Source organism: Balaenoptera acutorostrata, chromosome 10 (assembly GCF_949987535.1).
Source record: "Balaenoptera acutorostrata chromosome 10, mBalAcu1.1, whole genome shotgun sequence".
Classification (NCBI taxonomy): domain Eukaryota; kingdom Metazoa; phylum Chordata; class Mammalia; order Artiodactyla; family Balaenopteridae; genus Balaenoptera; species Balaenoptera acutorostrata.
Genome location: NC_080073.1, coordinates 85,800,381 through 85,821,712, shown reverse-complemented (window position 1 = coordinate 85,821,712; position 21,332 = coordinate 85,800,381). Strand labels below are relative to the sequence as shown.

General features: G+C 43.3%; 1 protein-coding gene, 1 long non-coding RNA gene and 3 other non-coding genes across 5 annotated transcripts; 1 reads left to right on the top strand and 4 right to left on the bottom strand.

Annotated features, from left to right (window-relative positions):
* Window positions 1-226: 226 nt before the first annotated feature.
* Window positions 227-300, bottom strand: TRNAT-AGU (transfer RNA threonine (anticodon AGU)). Its single transcript has one exon. It is a non-coding gene; the product is annotated as a tRNA-Thr (tRNA).
* A 6,829-nt stretch (window positions 301-7,129) lies between these two features.
* LOC102997782 (POM121-like protein 2) lies at window positions 7,130-10,188 on the bottom strand. Its single transcript, XM_028165647.2, is given in 5 exon segments — window positions 7,130-7,683; window positions 7,686-7,817; window positions 7,820-8,536; window positions 8,539-8,826; window positions 8,829-10,188. Coding segments are annotated over 5 exon segments (3,051 nt in total).
* An 82-nt stretch (window positions 10,189-10,270) lies between these two features.
* On the top strand, window positions 10,271-14,121 carry LOC130709008 (uncharacterized). Its single transcript, XR_009009417.1, has 4 exons — window positions 10,271-10,361; window positions 10,481-10,656; window positions 10,845-10,965; window positions 13,095-14,121. It is a non-coding gene; the product is annotated as an uncharacterized LOC130709008 (long non-coding RNA).
* On the bottom strand, window positions 12,904-12,975 carry TRNAM-CAU (transfer RNA methionine (anticodon CAU)). The gene has a single exon. It is a non-coding gene; the product is annotated as a tRNA-Met (tRNA).
* A 3,395-nt stretch (window positions 14,122-17,516) lies between the features above and the next one.
* TRNAK-UUU (transfer RNA lysine (anticodon UUU)) lies at window positions 17,517-17,589 on the bottom strand. Its single transcript has one exon. It is a non-coding gene; the product is annotated as a tRNA-Lys (tRNA).
* Window positions 17,590-21,332: the final 3,743 nt, after the last annotated feature.

Sequence of the window (21,332 nt, the reverse complement as noted above, 5' to 3'; positions counted from 1 at the left end):
ACCAAGAAGCAATCACTCTAGGCAATTCTAATCTTCATCTCATGATTTCAGGGCAAGTATTCTGGGTTTTTAGCACCTTTCAACACTCTTGGGAGAGTTGTTGATATTATATTTATTTTGTAAGCAAGGGGACTAATGCTGTCCCCTCTCCTCGTAGAACTTCAACGCATATTAACTCCAAGTTAATTCCAATTTGTACTTGTCATATTTAAAACATTGCCTCCTAAGGCCCCGCTGGGATTCGAACCCAGGATCTCCTGTTTACTAGACAGGTGCTTTCACCAACTAAGCCACAGAGCCAATTATGACACAGTGCTGATTCTGATAGTATTTGAAGTAGATGTCACTTTCCTGTTTCACCAATGCATTTCTCAAGAATTTTTGACTAATGCTAGAGTCTCGGGACTATTTCTCAGAATTTCTATCAAGTTCTTTTACTTTCTCTCGCCTGAAATATGCACAGAAGTTTACATGCTGTGCCAAGACACGAAAAACTTTCTGAGCCTCTGGACCCTTGAAATAGGTAGCCAAACCACTTCACTTCTAGGAGCTTCTTCAACTTCGTTATAGGAGATTCTTCTCAGTTTCAAATCTGCAATTGGGAAATGATGGTGCTTATCGGTCTTGAAACATAACATGAACTGGAGCACTTTGAAGGACTTCACCACACCTTTTGCTACTCTTACTGTGAAAAAGCAATATCTTACAAAAGAGAACTGTGCTTTCCAATATTGATATTGGAGCTATGTGGCAGGTAAAGGCATGCAAAAGGAAAAAAGAAGGTAAGAATTCAGCAAATGTATACACGTTAAGAACGATGTTTGACACAGAGATATAGACAATATAAAACTTAGGTAGATATGTCTTACTTAAAAATGTCATAAAGTTCTTAACTGGTCCTAGTTCCTGAAATAAACAATCAATGCATAAATATCAGAGAGTTATCCTCTCCTTTGAGAATGAGAGGCAGTATGGAATGATGCTTGAGAGCACAGACTGTGATGCCAGGCTCCATTGGTTCTTTGTTCCAAACCTGTCATTGTATTTGTGACCTTGAGAAAATAATGTAAAATCTCTATTTCTTGTTTTCATTTACTCAAATTCTCTGGGGAGTGCTGGCAGATAGTGTAGGTTATGACTAGCCTCAATCTATAAGACTTCTACAAGCGTGTTATATCTAGGCCAGGTACACAACATTGCTTCCTGAGCTGATAGAGAATAGTGTAAGGAAACTGCCTGTATCTCTTGCAATAGCAGGCAATTTGTTTCCTTTTGTTGTTTATTTCAACAGCTATAGCTGCCTTCTGTAAAGGTAGGTCACATTTTCCACTCATTTCTATTTGAAGAACTCCTTTGTTGTAATCAAATCTGTATGATTTAAAATTTTCTGCCCAATGCAATACACCTCTCCTATTGTATTTTAAGTGTCAGGTATTATGTGTATTAATGGGAAGACTAAGTTAAATTAGGAACCACCTGCATTTATGCATATCAGAGATGCCTAAAACTTACACACACACACACACACACACACACAAATCCACCCAGCATTAAAGTAATCTATGAAGTCTTTAAGAACAAAAAAGAAGGCGTGATGAATATTACCTGGGAGAAGTCTGAGCTCTGTGAAGAACCCACCAAAGAACATTGAACTGGCCGCTGTTCTTTCTGAAAAACTTGGATTTTATAATGGGACCATGGTGTGATAGATAAACCCAGTTTTGTGGGGCAGGATGTAACAAAGAGAAGTGGTTCAGATGTTTATTGGCCCAAATGGAAATAGTTTAGGGCCAAGATAGGAAAGAAAACACTTTGGGTGTGATTTGAAACTTTGTGAGAGAAACCCACCAAACTTCAAGTTCAACATAAACCAGATGGCTCCATTTCAGATGTCTTTTACAGGCTAAAGACAAATCTCCTTGGTCTGGTTTGCATTTCAGTGTGTGAATGGGACTCTAGGAGAGTATTTGGCAGGACAAGTATACATCATCTAGCACAGATAACCATATAAATATCTCTGCCATGTCCCTCACCAAAATAAGACAACAATATCACATTCCTTCAGCTTTGAACAACTACTTATCATGGACCTACTGTCAACCAGGCGTTTGCCTCAACACTGGTTTCAGTGGTGGCAAAGAGATATGTTCCTTATTGTAATTTTTAAAATTAAATTTTTATTTTGGAATAATTTTAGAAAAGTTGCAAAGACAATACAGAGAATTGCCTTATACCCATTACCTAGTTTCCCTTAATATTAGCTCCTTCCATTACCATGGTACCTTTGTTAAAACTAAGAAACCAACGTGGGTACTTTACTAATAACTAAACTCCTGACTTTGTCTATATCACATCAGTTTTCACACTGATGTCCCTTTTGTTTCCAGGATCCTACATTGTATTCAGCCTCCTCTAGTCTGTGACAGTTTCTCAGTGTTGATGAAGTATTTCTGTAGTATACTTGACTGTTTTCCAATCTGGGTTTGTCTGATATTTTTTACATGATTGGTTTGGGGTTATAGGTTTTTGTGGGAGACCACAGAGATAAAGTACTGGTCCCATCGCACCATAGCAGATGTTACATGATAGGAGCATAGCTTACCATTGGTGATGCCAACCCTGATCATTTTGAAGGTAGTGTTTGCCATTTTTCTCCCTTGTGAAGTTCCTATTTTTTTTCCTACTTCCTACTCTACTATTCAGAAGTTAGTCACTAAGTATGGCCCATATACCGGAAGGGAGGGGATTAAGCTTCATCTCCTGGGGTGGGGGTGGGGGGGGTGGGGGGGGGAGTATTTACTTATATTAGTTGGAATTCTTCTGTAAGGAAAATGTTTCCCTTCTCCTGTATTCATTGATTGATTTATATCAGTATGGACTCGTGAATATGTATTTTATACTTCGGATGATAATCCAAAACCACACTATCTGTTGTTCAAACTGTTCCAGCTTTGGTCATTGGGAGCGCTTTCCCTGTTATAAAGAGACAATTGGCAAAGCTCTTTCTTTCCTACTGTGTTGATATTAATAATTTTTTTTTCACACATCATATAAAAAAATCGTGTTTCATCTTTCGCTGAACTAGTTAAGACCCAAGTGTGGAAGTGTAGAAAGTGTGGATGGTTTCCCAGTTTATTTTTGGACGAAAATAATCCAATAGGGTCAGTTTCTTTGCAAGAATCAGTTACCCAGAGGAAAAATAATACGCCCAAAGCAGCTCTATTTCCCTTGCTGGTCACTCACTACTATCCTTTCGCCCTGTAGATGGGATTCAAACGAGGACTCCAACCTTGAGGGAAATCAAAGATGTACGTCTAAATTTTTTTAAGTTCTCCGCGCGAGGTTTGCCTCTCACCCTGACGTTGATTGTGACATCGCAGTGGACCTGAGACTGGAAGAACTCTCATCTGTGTTGAAATCTAAGAGGAAAGCCTTGCGGCACAAATTGCCCGGTACGGGGACCGAACCCACGACCTTGGCGTTATTAGCAGACAGGCTCTAACCAAACTGAGCTAACCGCTAGTAGGCTTCTCTGTAAGCAATTAAATGAAAAGGAAACAAAATGGTTTCTTCAAATTCTCGGGGCGGGGTGCCGGGGGGCTGGGGGGCCGGAGGGGTGGGGCGTGGGAAGGCGGGGAGGGAGGAGAAGGAGAGGGAACACAAAGAACCGAAACAACTGAAAAGTAACGTTAATTTTTTAAATCTCCACATTCTTCCTATTTCACTCTCCCCCATCTCGGAGTTACGAAAAAGAAAAAGAGAAAAAAAAAAAAACATTTGGCCTGATTGAACTCTGCTTCTTGGAGGCCTCCCTCTAACTGACGACTCTGAGCCCCCCCTAAAGATCAGATTCAAAGTCCCCGAGTGAGGCTTCCTTCCTCCTACCTATTTAAAATAATTTATAAAAATAAATTATTTTTAAAATAATTTTATTTCATACTATCAGAGTCCTTAATCCATCTGGAATTCATTTCTGTTAATTGTATGAGATGAAGCAATTTTCTTTTCTTTGAAGAGTTTAGCTACTTGTACCAACTGCACTTGAAAAGTTCATTAACTTCCTGCCGTTCTAAAACGACGAATTTAGCCCTGTTTTTCATATTCTATACCCTCCCCGTAAGGGATCTCACCTTTTCCGAAGGTTTCGGTATTCTAAGGTACATTGACAATGCTCCAATCTTTCCCTAGCCCTCACCAGACACTCCATACATTCATTTGCTCTAACCAAAAACCTTTGCTTTATCCCGGATTCCTCTCTTCATCTCACACCTCACAACCCCTTTAAGAGCAAATCGATTAAATATATATATAAATCTGACCACTTCTCACCACTTGCATTGTAAGCGTCCTCGGCTGGGCCACCTTTGAATCCCACCTGGATTCCTGCAGAACCCTCCTCCCAGTCTCCCCGCTTTCACTCCTCTACCGTCCCATCTCAGCCAGCAGCCAGAACAATCCTAAAAATGAGTCAAGTCATGTCATCTATTTGTCCCAAAGCCTCTACTTGTTCCACATCTCACTCTTGGGGACTTCCACCAGGTTTTCTCTTTGCCTGGAATCCTCTTCCCTCATACTCTGGCATGGCTAAGTCTGTCAGTGAATTCAAGTCTTTGCTCAGATGTCAACCTCTCATAAGAGCTCAGATGAAACTGTAGCGCCATCTTAATCCACCTACCCTGCTCTATATTTTTGTCATGCCGGTTACAATCTCTTTCACATGGTAGTTATTTCCTATTATGTTTATTGTTTATTTTTTAATCACGCCCCCTACTAGAACATAAACTCCACAAGAACAGGAATTTTATCTGTCACTGAGAACATCCCAAATATTAGAAGAGTGCCTAGTAACCAGCATCAGACGCCCAGTATTTTTTGAGTGAATGAATGATTGAATGTGACAAATATTTCCTTCATATTCCTTGGTCATTTCACACTCAGTCTATACAAAATTCCATGTATTCTGCCAAAATTACATTTTCCATCCTCCAAGTCAGATGGCTAAGGGTCGGTCTTCTCCAACTCCCCCTTACCCTTATTCTGCCCATCTCCTCTGCCCACACGGTGCAATCTGTCACCAAGTCCTGCTTCTTAATCCCTCCTCTCTCTACTGCCTCCCCACGCCCACTCTTAACTACCTGGTTAACAATCCCTGTTAACCAGGTAATTAATTACCTAGTTGGAATGTATTGTATCTTTCATCTTTGTTGGTGTCTCCGCAGTCTCCCACACATTTCCAAGCCTCCAGCCTGTCCCCATTTGACTCCTCCCTCACATGACAGCCAGAGCAATCTAAACCCAAGCTTGTCTCTTTCCTACTTAAAATCTTTCCATGACTCTCCATTGCATTTGGAATCCTGTGCACACTGCACGATATGGTTTATAAGCATATCCATAATCTGCCCCTTCTTCTCCCAAACCATGTCTGACTCCTTGAAAGTTATCCAGATAGATGCGTTCTGTCTTCCAGACCCTCCTTTGCACGTGTTTTGTCTTTGGCCTGAAATACCCTTCTCCAGTTGCTAGAACTGGAGAACACACACCGTAAAACAGAATTCAAGTTTCAAGACTTAGATAAGAAAGGACCTTCTGCCCTGCTTCCATTCCCTTAGTACCTGTCGCTTGTTATGGAATCACTGGCTTATTTACCAGTCTCCCCACTAAGTTGTAATCTCCAAAGCAGAAGTTTTCCTTCACCTCTGAATGTCTGGTGCAAAGCACGATACAAGGTATATAGGCATCACCGTATAAATGTTAAATTATCATGTAAAGAGCTGTAGAAATTGTCTAATACTTTTCCTCTTGCCCCCCTCTGTAAGATGGCAATCTTGGGTTGTGGAATGCCTTTCAAAGTAGAAACAGCATGGATATTTAGAGTCGTATATACCTGGGTTAGAGGTCTGACTTTGGTGATTTGCTGTAGTGAGGGAGAAGCGAACACAGACTTTGGAGCCAATAGGGTTGAAATCCCAAATCTAACCTTTTCTAACTGGTTGACCTTGGGCAAGTTTCTTAATATCTTTCTGCCTCTGAATAGATATGAGTTTTATAGCAATTCCTGTATCATAAACTCATTTCAACAATTTATTTTTATTTTATCAACCAACTTAAGATTGCTTATTTTTCCAATGAGGTCTCTTCCAATGTATCCATAAAACAGGAGACAGATGTATTCAGGGAGTCATTCTTGCCTTTTCTTTTTTCCCATCAGGATGACATGTGCTAAGGAATATATCGTAGCTACTCAAAGACCTCCCATTGGTTACAGTACAGAGGTCAGCTTAGGTATCTGCTCTTCCTCCCTTTCTCCCTTTGTTCTCAGGCCCAAGAGTTTTCCTGCCCTACCCACCCTATCTGGGGGAGATGTGAGGTAGAGGGTGATTTTATAAGGTACACATTAAAAGAAAAGTAGAAGCTTTGGTTCCTTAATTGAGCATTTCTCACTCGTAATTATGGAGGAATTATGACCTATGGTGTAAGGAAAAGAAGCAAGGTTACACCACTCTGTTTTTTCCTCCCCTGGCCCTCCCACGGATGCTCTCATGGGTAGACCATTGATCCTCAAGGAAAAGTTGGCTTCAAGGTCAAATTGCATTAAAAGCTTCTCCAAAATAAATAAATTAAATTAAAAAAAATCTTCCCCAAGAACCAACTGAGGAGCAAAATGGCAAGAAATGAGGAATTGGCCTCCCTAGGGGACCAGATAAAGGAACCACTTCTTTGAGCCAAATAAAAGCAGGCTAAGATTTAGAGAGAATCTATTCCTCTTCCCGAAGATGCAAGAGAATATGGGTTGTACTTTTTGCCTCCCTGGCACGTTTGTTCCCAGAGAAAAAAGCAGGAGGCAGTGTCCTGACTGAGCTCACCCTTGACACAGAAAGGAGTGGGTAGGGAGGGGAAGGCAAGTCTCCGTTCAATTCCAAAGCTTTGGGTCCACTCATTTTCATTCTGCTATCACCACTAGATACTTTAGTCCTTCATTTTCCTCTAGAATGTAGGTTAGGACCACAAGGTGAATGTGTAAAGCTCTCACCTTAGATCTGGGGTATTTTTGCTGTAGAAAATTAGAAGTGACTGAGGCACTTCACTATGCTGAGGTCCAAATCAGAGTACGAATGGCAAGGAACACAAGTTATTTTGTGTGGGCATGAGGCCTTCGGGAATGCCCTTGCTCCCTATTCTTTGGGGATTTTGATTTTGCACCAATGGAAAATGAAGGGGCTGACAGTCTGAAAGATCTTCTCCCAACAGAGCCCTGGGGTGGTGGAGAGGGCATCCCAAAGCCAAGGCTGCTGCCTGCCTTAACTGATCCAGTGACAGGGGTGCTCTGAGCAAAGGGGGTCATGGAGGGGTCCCCAAACATAGTTTTTCTTGCAGAAATGCTGGCCTTCCCCAAGGCAAAATGTGTGCCCTGGCTGGTCCGACCCTGGTTGTTTGGGCCGCAGCCTGTTCCCAAGGGTGTGATGCTGCTAGTGGTCCCACTTGGCTCTGCTCCAGTGCTGAATGCTCCAGGGTTGGAGCTCATGTCTGGGGCAGTGACGCCCATCCAAGTCTCCTCACAGTCTATAGGGGTCACCAATCCCCCAAAGTCAAAAGGTCGTGGGGCTGTACTGCCAAACACTGAGCCACAAGCCCCACTCCGGTGGGTTGGGGTGACAACTCCCAAACCGTTCGTATTAGCTTGACTGGAGTGCTGCCAAAGGCCGGCCGGAAGCTGGCGGGGATGTGAAAGGTGGAGGCTGATGGTGCCAAACCCCCAAAGGCTGACTGCGTGGTACCGCTGAAGGATGGCTGGGCTGGAGTCGGTGTTGGGATTGAGGAGCCACTGGTGAGCTTCCAAAAATGAAAGAGCTACTGAAGCTTGGGCCAAGGGCTGGTTGGGGGACTTCTTGCTTCTGCACATATGCAGCCCCAAACGCAGGTTGGGGAGTGGCTCCCAGGGATAGTGGGAAAGGTGGCCTTGAGCTTGACTCCAAGGGAATTGTGAATGCTGCGGTCGAACTGGAGATCCTGGATGACAATGCAGGCTGGTTGGTGGTTACTAGGGCTGACGTTGCCAGAGGGCTACCCACAGCGCTACAATTGGCAGTGCTCCTGGTAGGGGATATCTGGACAGCACTGGGAAGAACCTGGCTAAAGATGGTGACTGTGTGCACAGTAGGAACGGTTGGACGCTGGCATAGTGGGAAAGTGAAGCCTGCAGCTGGGGAGAAGCTGGCCCTGAAGGCACAGGCAGCCCTGAGAGGGAAAGGCGGGCAAGTGGAAGGGATGGAGCAAGTGTTGCCCATGGTACTGGTAACATTCACTACACCAAGATCCAAAGGTGGCTTAAAAGAGCCTTTGGATGTGCTGGCTGGGGTGGTGGACACGACTACAGAGGTAGCCTTGACCAGGCCATGGAAGAGACGGGTAGAAGCAGGAGTAGGTGGAGGAGAGGTCTGCTTGAAAGAGAAAGGAGCTCTCACGGGCATAGTTTTAAGTGGTCTTAGGCTGCCAAAGATAGCCTTGAAGGTGGGAGTTGAGATACCCGGAGGTGTAAGATGCTGTAAGATGCTGCAGCTGTGCTTGAAATTCTGGAATATGAGGAGCCTCCTATCTCACTATTGGCTGGGAGCCCCAAAATGGGCTTTGACAAGCGTTCAGCAGAAGTTGCAACAGGAGGTGCAGATGCAGGAAGATGAGGACCTGGGCTGCTCATCAATCCAAACAAAGTGCTTTGCATAGTGGGTGCTGCAGGGATAATGGCAGGTGAGTCTCAGGGTATGGCAGCCTGAGACGTTGAAGGTGGCCACGTGGTGTCAGTGACTGGTGATGTGGGAAAACAAGGGTCAGAAGGATGAAAGTAGTTGTGGGTTTTGAGTCTGAAGAGGTGCCTGAAAGGGGCTCTGACTGTGAGCACCCACGTGGGGCCAGCAGGCTCGCTGTCTTCAGAGGCGAGTGGGCCACACTGATTGCCTCTCCGGTAGGTTGTGGGAAGGCCAGTGGACTTGGAGACTTCTGCATTTTATGTAAGCTTTCCAGCGGAGGATCAGCGCCCTGGGACAGGGAAGGCTGAAGAGCAGACCAAGTGTCAGGGACAGAGTCTGTGGTGACCTCAGCCGTATCCTCTCTGGCTTTGTTGCTCCGTTGGAGTCCAGCTTTCTTCCCTAAGGCCAGGTCTTCAGGGACTGCATAACCAAGCTGAGGAGGTGGAGTCAGGGACAGCAGGCTGCCAGGGCTTGATAGAAGCAGGGGAATCTGATTTTGCTGCCCAGAGCTGCCAGAGGTTTCTCGGGACTCATCTGATACCGGTGGGACTGGAGAGTGAGACGGATGGCCATGTTCTTTCCTTGTTATTGGCCACTCTGGTATCTGGAGTGATGTACTGGGAATACTTCTCTTCCAAGGCTCAGAGAAATCTCTAGAAGAGCTGTAAGAGCTTGTAATAGCATTTCTTTGGGAGCTAAGGGGGCCACCTGTGTGTGTGCTGGCCAAGGAGTCCACGGAGGAGCAGCTGGGCCTGTTATTCAAGCTGTGATCCGAGCCCCAGCAGTCGAGGCTTCTCTGCAGAGGCCCAGGCCTGGGCACAAAAGAAGTGAGGACTCCATTTTTCGTCAGAGGCTTAAACGCAGATGGTCTGGTCTCTGGAATCCTTCTCCTACTGTCCAAGCTCTCATGGAACAGTCGTTCTTCCCACCTCACTTTCCCCTTCTTGCACTCTCTGAGGGCCCTCAGCACTGTCTCCTTCGCACATGGGTCTGGGGGCTTCTCAGAAGGTGAGACCCCTGCAGTGTTCGTTTCCTCTGCTGGGGCAGTGGAGGGGGGCGCTGTCCGCTCACGAGGAGCGAGCCTGGTGGTCACCGGGCTCCAGATTGCCCTGGGGTGCCGAAGAGACCGGATACTCCGCTTGAAGTAACTTTCCCACCCGTCTGAGGGAAGAGGCCCCATGATGGAGCTCCGGGACCTGTTCATGGGAAAGCGCCTCCAAGCCTCGTTGACCACCCACGCGTTGGGACTGGTAGGATCCCCGTTCGGCAGCCTCCTCGCAGGTCTGTGCCGAGGGGCAGGGTGGGCACGATGGACGTGCTGAACCCGGGGGACCTGATGAAGGGGCTGAGCTGGCCGGCCGTTCAAGGGCCTCTCCGACAAGTCTGTGCGCCCCTCTGCTGGGGACGACGGCGAGAGTCCCAGCTTGCCCACGTAAGTGTCCATGTGGAGCAGTGAGGCGGAGTCGGTGACTCTGACTTCGGGTTTGGGCTCCCGAGGTTTCTGACGCCTGCTGACTCAGCCGCAGTCGAAGTGTTCCGGTGACGGTTGGGATCCCTGCGCGAGGAGAGTGAAAGGGTCTCGGGGCGCTCCTCACCCTCCAGGTCCTGCATCCGAAAGTGAGCGGCCGGTGGAAACAGAGGACACGCGGGACCTCGGCAGCCCCCGTAGCCTGCTCTGCTAGTTTGAGGCCTAAGCTGGCCGCTCTGGCCTCTCTTCTCTCCTCCCCGGGTTGCAGCGCGCGGCACGAGGAGTGGGATTGGAGAGGAAGCGCGCGGCCGGAGTCCCAGAGCTAGAGTCGAGCAGGCGCCGGGTCTCCAGACTCCGGCTCCCGGCCCCGGCATCGATCCCTCCGCCCGCCCGTCCGCCCGTCCCCCGGAGTCGGAGTAGGGAGGGCAGTCCGAGCCCCTCAGCGTGAGTCGGTGGAGGTTGGGGGCGGGGGGCGGGGCGCTGGCGGGAGCGCGGGACCGGAGACCCGGGCGCGTGGACCTGGGCAGCCCAGACGGCGTTCGTGGCGCCAGCAGCAGGGAATAACGGAGGCCGGGTTTGCTGCTTGGGGATTCCCGCCCTTCTTCCGTTCCTTTGCCCTTTCCTTTCTGCAGCCAGTAGGTGTCAGTCATTTGCCTCCGGGATGACAAGCTCCGGACGCAGCCACCATGCAGGGTCGCCTCCCCGAGGCTGAATGTGTGTCGCCCTCAGATTGTTCGCACTTTGAGTATGCAGGTACGATGGCACCGTGGCGGGGTCTCGAGGCTCCGGAGGGGGCCAAAGGGATTTCTTGTCTACCGACCGAGAACCTGAGCGCCTCCGCAGGCACCCGGCTTTGTCCCTCGCTCAGCAACCCCCCTGCCCCCCCGCCCCGGCCACCCTCTCCAATGGCGATCCTCACCTAGCCCAGTGGGGTCGGAGCTCCAGGAGGGGAGCAAAGAAGTGGGAGATTTTTTTTTTTTTTTTTTTCCACACACACACACTGTATTTTATTTTTACAAGAGATAGATAGACTGACACCAAGCATTGTACATGGATGACCACAACAAAAGCAACAATGATTGCAATTACCAAACATGAAACACACTTATACTATGTCATAACATTGACATTCAGTCCAGTAATCCTCCACTGTAACAGCTCCTTTACTTTGCAGAGAAAATTGATTTGTATATTCTTTTCCTCTGAGTCCTTGTGGGATTTTTTTTTTTTTAATTCAGACAGAAAGTCACAAAAATTATACTCATCCTCATCAGTTCACTCAGTCCCATGTAATTAATTTCTTTTTTTTCATCTTGATCTTTTGTTAGCACTTTTATGAGTTCATCAGTTTTTCATTAGAGTTCTGAAAATGCTTATTCATTCAGTTCAGCAGTACAGTCAGTTACCAGAAACCTGTACTTGTCAGAGTCTTTTCCATGAATTTCTTGAAGATGAAACTCTTTTATAGGAACATATTTGCAAAATCATCAGAGTACACCCAGAACTGTCTGTAAATGACAAAAGACTTAAAAATGACCATGGTTAAAGATTTGATGAAAGTTCATAATAATGCAGTTGACAAGAAAATTAGTTATTTCTGAGATATACATTTTAAAGTAATAACTAGGATTATTACTTATAACATTATACCAGAACATATAAGATTTTTAGACGTTTCCTGTAATGTCTGAAACATTTATATTAACATATTTCCATACATATTTCCATACAAATACAAATATAAGATTTTTAGAAATTTCATGTAATGAGAAGTGGGAGATTTAATTTGCGGCTGAATATTCAGGCTAAGCCAGAGTGAACTAGGGCACTAACATTCTGAGAAATTCAAAAACGAATAACGTTTTAAGATTTCTAATACCATTCCTTCCAATAACGATAAAAATGACACGGATTGAATACGATTCTTTCAAGAAAGGTCATTTTTTTTTTTAAGAAAGGTCATTTTAAGGTTGTTAAGTTAAGGAACTCGGAGAACGAGTTCCATTCAAAACCCACACTGTCCAAAAATGGGTCCAGACATATCCCACTTCATCGATCTCTTTCTCCTTGAATTTGTATTTCCACAGAATTTTCCTCAATATAATGTATGTTTAAGCTTAAAGTCTTTATTCGATCGTCCTACTATACTAGTCTGCACCAAATAGAGGTACAGACACTGAAATCTGAAATTTTGATATGTGACGGAACCACAAATCTGTTATAATTAATTCTTTTGGTTTCATTTATATTTGCATTTACTAATAGAATGCAATCAATCAAAACATCGTAAGGACATAATAAATTTGAAAGGCCCTTTACTGGAAGTTGTAACAGAAGTAAATATGGAATGTATCACCTCTTTCTCCAAGAGGTCGCATACAATATATTGATATAAGACCACCTCCACTGAAGGAATATTTCCATTGCTCCTCTACTGGACACCAGGGATGGAAGGAAGTTTACAATTCGGGGCAGTGTGTCCCTTCAGACAGGTAGAAGAGTTTTGGAACTGCCTAGTGAGAGAATGGTGGGATTTCAAAGTAAGGTGGGAAGCAAGAAGCCCAACTAGAGGATTCTCAAACTCGTGAATGTTAACTGGTTGAACATGGAAGAGGTAGAAATTGATTCGGTTTTTGTGCGTGCTTGTAGCCTAGTTAGAGTAAAGTTGAGCAAGGGACGGAAAAAGCTCTGTAGCAGAGGATGGTTTCGACCCATCGACCTCTGGGTTATGGGCCCAGCACGCTTCCGCTGCGCCACTCTGCTTCACCTCGGAAAGCTGCCACTGTTCTTCCCTTCGATGATTATGTCACCGTTTCTGCGCTGAACATTTTTTTCGATTTCCTTTCTTTCTGATGGTTTTCGTCGCCTCTCTCTCTCTCGAGGCACGTAAGAGATCAGCTCTTCCGCAACCAGATGACCTCGGGTCATCACCTTCGGGTCTGCAATTTTCCAACCTGCCCAAGAGTGCCCAAGCTCGTCATTGAACCCCCTCGCCAGCACCCCTCCCCACTCCCTGGAGCCGCTAGCCTCTCGGAGCGGAGGAAGAGCCCGCGGAGCAAAACTCTGGGTGGACCCTTCTCGGGGAGAAGATCGGAGGTCGTGGAGCCAACTCTGCTGCCGCCGGAAAGGAAACGTGTTAACCATCTCCTCTGTTACCCGTCGAAAAATCTTAGATAACACTTTGAGTAAAAGAGAGGCATTTTGTTTGCTCGCAAGGGCGCAAGATTTTCAGGACGGTGAGCCTGAAATAGAGTTAACCCAATTTGCTTCTCAAATTATTACACGGGGGTCACAATTTCGATTGTATCTCGTTTGGGGCCGTTTGGACTAAACACAGTTTTTAAAAGATAGGACCTTCCTTTTCTCGAGGCTTATATTAGAAAGCAGAGCCTTTGGGAAGTTCCTGGACACAGCTCTCATTTGCAGCTGCCTCTGCGATGACGCTAGAAGGGGCCGGTCTGGAAGGTTGTAAATCTTTTCTCTTTAGTACTGGAAGCTTTTGGAGAGTGAGCGTAGAGTGTTCCTTCAGTCACATGGCTAGGCCGAGGCTTGTATGCTAGTGTGTTTTTGTTTGTTTTTTCTCCTTGTACTCCATGTCCCCGTCCACAATAAAACTTAAGGAGCGATGGTGGAGTGGCGAGCTTAGCAGCTCGCACCAGCAGAGGACCCTCCTCGGGTCCCAGCCACGCGCACTGCCCTACCTGAGCCCAGCTATGCAGCTACCCCAGCCAAGGAAAGCGAAACTCGATTATTCCTTTGGGGCCCTTACCCCGACCCCCCACCCCGAGATCTTTGTCATCTCAGGGAGATGCTGCCATCTTCAAATTGTACCCTCTCAAGAAAGTCTTTTTTCAAAACTTTTCTGACTGCAACTCAGTGTCGAAATACATTTTAAGTCACAACTCAATATAATATGCAAACAAATGTATGTATATATATATATATATACATTTATACATATGAGAGATTTATATATATAAATGAGAAAGATAACTATCTGAATCTATCTCTATCAATAATCTATACCAATATCGATATAGCTATAGATAGATGATAGATATTTGGAGAGTCAGAGAGTCCAAACTCTACCAAACAGTATTTTACTGCATGGGTTTATTCTGATATTTCCTATTTCTATTCCTATATCTTCTATTTCATTTATTAAAATACCATTCATGACCTTTTTTTACATTGATTTTACACCCATTCACTTCTGAGTGATTTCAAAAACACTGTCACTTATATAATGGTATTCGAAATGTCTCTTCCTTTTAGAGTCAGATAAGGAAGATGTGAAAGACAGTGACCGTTCCACAGTGGTCAAAGAATTAAGGAAATGGTTCTAATGCCACCAGCATTTTTTTGGTATCAAACAGGACACAGTGTTAACTCTCCCAGAGACTACACTCCACATGCCCCTATCTGTGATTATTCCTGCAGTTAGTGAAGGGAAATCACACTTATTCTAAACAGTCCTCTCTGATTAGGGTTTTGTTTTGTTTTTTTTCCCACCTCTATTTCACAGTTGTGATGTGGATTCTTTTTCTCCTCTTCTGCTGAAGGATTCTTGCCTGTGTGACTAAGTAGGTATTTGCCCTCACCTCTTAGAGAATATTTTGCTTTATTTCTCTATTTTACCATGTCCAACATATTGTTCTGATGCTGTTTCCTCTGTGTAGAGAATTCTTACCTCAGATATCTATAAGATTTACTCCCTGGCTTCCTTCAAGCTTTTGTTCAAATGTTGGGATCAATGGATCCAAAGGTTTTGGACAAATGCGGTCTGCCCTCCATTTTCCATGACTACTTCAAACGATTTGTCTATGAAGTTCCCCTAACATTTCTTCTAGGATGAATAATTCTCACCTTCCTTTGCTGTGTTGTCACAGTACACTGGTTGCAGTGTTACCCCATTCATTTAACATTTACTCTTGCTAGCTGTGGTTTATGGCTCTCTAGAATCAGTTAGATGTTTGTATACTGGAAATTTCAACCTTAAAGTATTTGGGATCATTTGAGATACTTGGAGACATGACTCACCACACTTCAGCCCCACACCGAGAAGAAAAAAAAAATAATAATAATAAGAGGGTTAAAAACCTTCCTTCAATCTTTTAATAATATTTTAAAATAAGAAATTCCTGTTATTGATGTCTGAGGGTGATGACATCTACTGGATGAGTTGATCTGTCCAGCTAATTGTTCAGTGGCTGTTCTGAAGTAGATTTTATCTGGTAGGTATTAATAAATGATAAAAGATCCTCAACATTGTGACAATTCCCACAAGTCAATCCACATGCATTTCTCCACACCTCTGGTCTCTAATCTTCAAAGCTTACTCTTTTCAGATTCCTGACCTTCCAGCCAACCATTCCCTTTTGCCTAGGATTCCGTATACAGCTTTATCTTAGGCCACTTCTCTCTCCAGGTAAAGGGGATCATCAAATGAACCATCCAAAGCTCTAACCACTGGGAGGATTTCTTTTCACCACTATCTTGCAGGGTTACTTCTGAGTGGGAGATTGTGTCACAGCAGTTCATTTAAAGCTCACAGCACCATACAGAACTCACCTATCTATGAACCAAGTGATTTGATTACCAAGGGCTCTTCTACCTAATTCCCCACATAATGGTTCTTAACTTCTCTGATATGTCAGACTGGACATTTCCACGGACATTTCATTAGTCAAACCAAGTCACATGGCCAAGTTCATGAAGAAGAGGAAGTGTTTATATTATATAATAAATGTATTATTTCAATGAAATAATCATAAATAATTATAAATTCACATGAAGTAATTATACTTATAGCTATAAATTCACATGAAGTTGCAAAGATAATGTATCAAGGTGGCATGTATCAATAGTTCATTTTTTTTTACTTTTGAGTAGTAATCCATAGTATAGATGGACCACAGCTTTTTTAACCTATTCACCTATTAAGGAACATTTTGGTTGTTTTCAGGTTTGAACTATTACAAATAAAGCTCCTATAAATAATAATGCACAGGGTTTTGTGTGGATATAAGTTTTCATTGTTCTGGGATCAATGCCTAGGAGTGGAATTGCTGAGTTGTATGGTAAGTGTGTGTTTAGTTCTTTAAGAAACTAACTACTTTTCAGAGTGGCTACACCATTCTACATTCCTATGAGCAATGTATAACAGATCCAGTTTCTCTGTATTCTTACCAACCTTTGGCAGTTGTTACCATTTGTTATTTTATCTCTTACAATATGTGTGTTGTGGTATCTCACCATGGTCTTAATATATATTTCCTAAATGACTAGTGATATTGAACATCTTTTCATGTGCTTATTTCCCATTTGTGTATCCTCTTTGGTGAAATGTCTTTTCATTTTTTTTGCCCATTTTCTAATTGGATTGAGTGTTGTTTTAATGTGGAGTTTTGAGAGGTCTTTCTATATTCTAGATATATCTTAGCCAGATATCTGATTTGCAAATATTTTCTCCCACTCTGTAGCTTGCTTTTTTAATTTTCTTCACAGAGTCCTTTGCAGAGCAAAAGTTTTTAATTTTGATGAAATCCAGTTAGTCAAATTTGGCTTTTATTGATTGTGTGTTTGGTGTTATGTCTAGGAATTCTCCACCAAGCCCCAGGCCCCCCAAATTTTCTCATATTTTTTCTAAAAGTTTTAGAGTTTTATATTTTATTTTAAATCTATGAACCATTTTCAGTTACTTTTTAAATAAAGTGTGAGGTTTAGGCTGAGGCTGGCTTCTTTTGCCTATGGATTGCTCCACCCCAATCTTGTGAAAAGACTTTTCTTCCTCTACTGAATTGCTTCTGCACTTCTGTAAAAAATAATTTAGATGTACTTGCATGTGGTGCTTTCTGGATTCTCTATAGTCTTTCATCGACATATATCTATCCCTCTGCCAATAATGTACACTCTTTATTACTGTGGCTGTATAATAAGTCTTGAAATAATAAGAATGTTTTCTTCCACTTTATTCCTTTTTTTCAGAATCATTCTAGTTATTCTAACTCATTTGTCTTCCTATATAAATAAAACACCCTAGTCTAGAGGGATAGCTTTCTTATATTTCATGGGCTGTAAGGGCTTTGTACTGTGTTCCTCAGGAAGTCTCTATTATTAAAAACTGCTAAAATCATCTTTTGTTGGGAACAGAATATCAAATCTCAACCACTAGCTAAGGCTGAAGGTAACTGACTTCTTGGCGTTTTCTCATTGTAGGTAGGTAAAAGTCATCAAAGTTTAACCCAAATTTTTTTGGGAGAAAAACTTAAGTACCACTGTCCCATGGACACACAGGTCCATAGTGCCTGGACAGGGACTTGAACCCTGGACCCTCAGATTAAAAGTCTGATGCTCTACCGACTGAGCTACCCAGGCTCCGGAGGTAGCTCTTTATTCGGTCTCCTTTGTACACTTCAATTGCTTTGGGGGCATTCTTAACCGCCAACACAATTTTGATAAATTCGATATTCCCCGTCACATTTTTTTTTCAGTGGACATGTAACATTTTTCTTCATAAGGTTCAATTTTTCTGAAGGATAGAGTAACTTATATCAAAGGAATTTTAAAACTATAGTAATTTAATACTTACCAACATCTCTTGAGAAAGAGAGAGAAGAGAAAGCCCTTGTTAAAATTCTGTGAAAGATTTTCCTTTGATCTTTTATTTCCTTGAATTCGTGATTGCCATCCCGTGTCTCTCATAGAATTTTATTCCAATATAACATCTTTTTATATTTAGTATCTTCTTGATTTTCCTACCATGCTTCTCTGTACCAAATACAGGTATAAACATTGAAGTCTGATGTTTTTCTTTTGAACCCAAATCTGTATTAAAAATACTTCTTGTGGATTGTGCTATATCTGCATCTACTTGCACATAATTAATCAAAGCATAATAAACGGATAATAATTTAAAGACCCTTTAATGGAGGACATAATGGAAATAAATGTGGAATTTGTCCTCCTCCCTCCTCCATGAAATCGTGTACAAGACTACGTCTACTGAAGGATTCAGTTCTTCCCATTGTTCCCGTGATGGGAATCCGAGAGGAGAGCATATTTACACCCCGGGTCACTGTGCCACAGCCAAATGTGTCTTAATTTATCAGAAATGTCTTAATTTATCAAGCAGAAGGGCGAGAATTTTCCATAAAAGGTGAGAACGTGGGACTTAACGTGCCACACTTCTATGGCAGGCTGATCCTCTGAGAGGCGACTTTTGAAAGGTAAATACCTTAGGAAAGGTGAAATATGTAAGATCTAGAAGTAGATTTAGTTCAACTGTTTGAATACAGCTTAACGATGGAGTTGCTATAAAACTTGCAGCCAAGGTTGGTTCCGATGCATCGATCTCTGTGTTTCCTGTCCAACACACTTCAGCTAGTCCACTCTGCTTATAAACGGATGCTCCCTCGTCGATATTCAACTCCGTTATCACAACTGGGTTTTCAAACACAAGAATGGCTTCTTTTCTTTCCTTCTTTCCCCCGTCTTTTTCTTCCTCCCCCCTAGCTCAGCTCACTGCTCCCTTTACTCGGCCTCTTTTCGGTCCCCTTGAGAACCACAGGGTTCCAGCAGCGCCCCCAGGTCTGCTCGTTTCCAATCCGCCAAATATTCAGTCTCCGAACCCGCTTCTTCAGAAGCTTGTCTGGGCTCACCGGAGGAGCTGCAGGGGGAACCGAGGAGGGGGCGGCGGGGCAAAGCCTTGAGGAAACCCTCGCTTGAGAAGAACCTGTCAAAAATTTCAAGAGGTTTTTCTTTGCCTGCAAGGGAGCCAGATTTTCAGAATTCCATTTCCGATTGGATAACGTTTGGATCCGTTTTGACAGGGGACAAGAGTTCCTGTGTCTGAAAACAGGATTTTTGTTTTCGGAGTTGGTCTCGGAATAGGGCTTTTGGAAGCCTCTGCACATCAAGGCTCCTGTTGTTCGCGGCTGCCTCTGCGTGCTACCTTCCAGAAATTGCACTGCTAGATGCCGAATAAGAACTTCACTCCACACAGAAGTAACTAGAAGCCACTAAAATATTGCTCACCAAATCCAAATGTTAAATCTCTCCAATTTAACTTCCCTCCAAACGTCTATAGTCCCTCCTCCGGCAGGAAGGTGAATGTGACAGAGAAGTTGGAGTGGAAAGGGGCAGGGCAATTCCCGACTGTTTCGTGTCCTCTCTTGCTTGTGGACGTCGAGGTTGCATTTCCCCTGGAATTCCTTCTCCCTTTCCCATTTGCCAGTTCCTACTTGTCCTTTGGATTTCAGGTCAGACATTACCCACTACCTCTTCCCCGAAGCTTTTGCTGACTCCTCAAGACTGGTTTAGAAACTCCTAGAATACACCCAGGATTCCTGAAGTTATTTCAATCTTATTAATAGTCTTATTTACATGTTGTATTATAACTATCTCTTGTATGAATCTTACATTTGCACACTCAGGGCTCAGTCCTTAAATACCACGTATATGCAAATGTCTTTCCATCTTGGACTGCTCCTTCAAACTCCAAATTCACATATGCAGCTGCCTTCTCGACAAGTATTTTATACTTAACATTGCCAAAGACTGAATTACTAATCTTCCCCCCAAACTTTCTCCTCCCCAATCTTCCCCCATCTCAGTAAACAACTACTCTATCTGTGCAGTTATCTGTGAGTCTTTGCTTTTGCTCAGATCTTACATCTCATCTATGAGCTCCACCTTCAAAATATATCCATAATTCAACCAGTTTTTACTATTCCCTTTGCTGTCATACTAGAAGGCCTATCAATCTCTCACCTAATTTAAAATTTTTTAACTTTATATTAGAGTATAGTTGATTTTTAATGTGTTAGTTTCAGGTATACAGCAAAGTAGTTCAGTTACACATATACATATATCTATTCTCCTTTCAGATTCTTTTCCCACATAGGTTACTACAGAGTATTGAGTAGCGATCCCTGTGCTATACAGCAGGTCCTTGTTGATTATTTATTTTATATATAGTAGCGTGTATATGTTAATCCCAACCTCCTCCCCTCTCCTTTCCTTTCCTTTGACACAATTTTACATTAATTTTTGTTTCCTTTCTACAAAACCATTTTAAAGGCATTTTACTGATTGAGCACCTCAGGTTTTATGTGAAGTTGCTCCTGTTGTGAATAAAGAGGGAGTTCGTTACTCTGGAAATTTGCCTCTGTCTTTTCCTCCAGGCCATTTCTACCTGGCAACAAGATACAATTTGAGGTGAAGTCCAAACAGTCCTCATTTCACTTAAAAAAGAAAATAATCTTAGACTGCCCTGTGGCCAGTAGTGGTTGTGACCACAGCTGGCCATTGAGAACATTTCCAGTATGTAGATCCTCAGGCATTTCTTGGGTCCATCACCTCAACTTTTACAATAGGCCCGTCACTGGTCCCCCGGTTTCTAGTAACCTTGCCCCTTTCCTATCTATTGTAAACACAGAAGTAGTGCAAAATTCCCCAAGGGTTTGAAACTCTCCAAGAGTTTCCCTCCTGTTCAGTAAAGAAACCAAAGTGCTTCTAGTGGCCTGCAAGAGCCCTTCCCTCCTCCCCTCCACCCTCCTCTCTAGTTCCTTGCTCTTCCTCAGACAAGTCAGACATACTCTGCCTCAATCCTTTGCACAGTCTGCTTCCTCTGCCTGGAAACACCCTTTCCCAAACACGTGCCTACCTCATTTCCTCATATCCTTCAGGTCTTCTCAGATATCACTTTCTCAGTGCACGCTTACCTGTTCAACATATTTAAAATAACAAGACAATAAAAAGAAAAAAGAAGCCATCCCTATTATCTTTTTGCTATATTTTTTAATTCATACTTATCACCATCTACTGCACTATACATTTTACTTATTCATTGGTCTGCATTTCCCATTACAATGCAAACTTCATGAGGATAGAGTTTTGCCCATTTTGTTCACAGATTTAGTCCCAGTATCTAGAGGAGTACATGTTAAATAGCAGCTACTCATTAACAATTTGTTGAACACATGTTGAATGAATGGTCTACCAGGGTACAATAAATGAGTTTTTCCACAGGTGGATGTACAAGCAAATTTCAAGTGTTTAACCTTGAAAGGGAACAGGAATGGTCTGTTCATAGATAAAGGTTCTGAATTCCATTTATA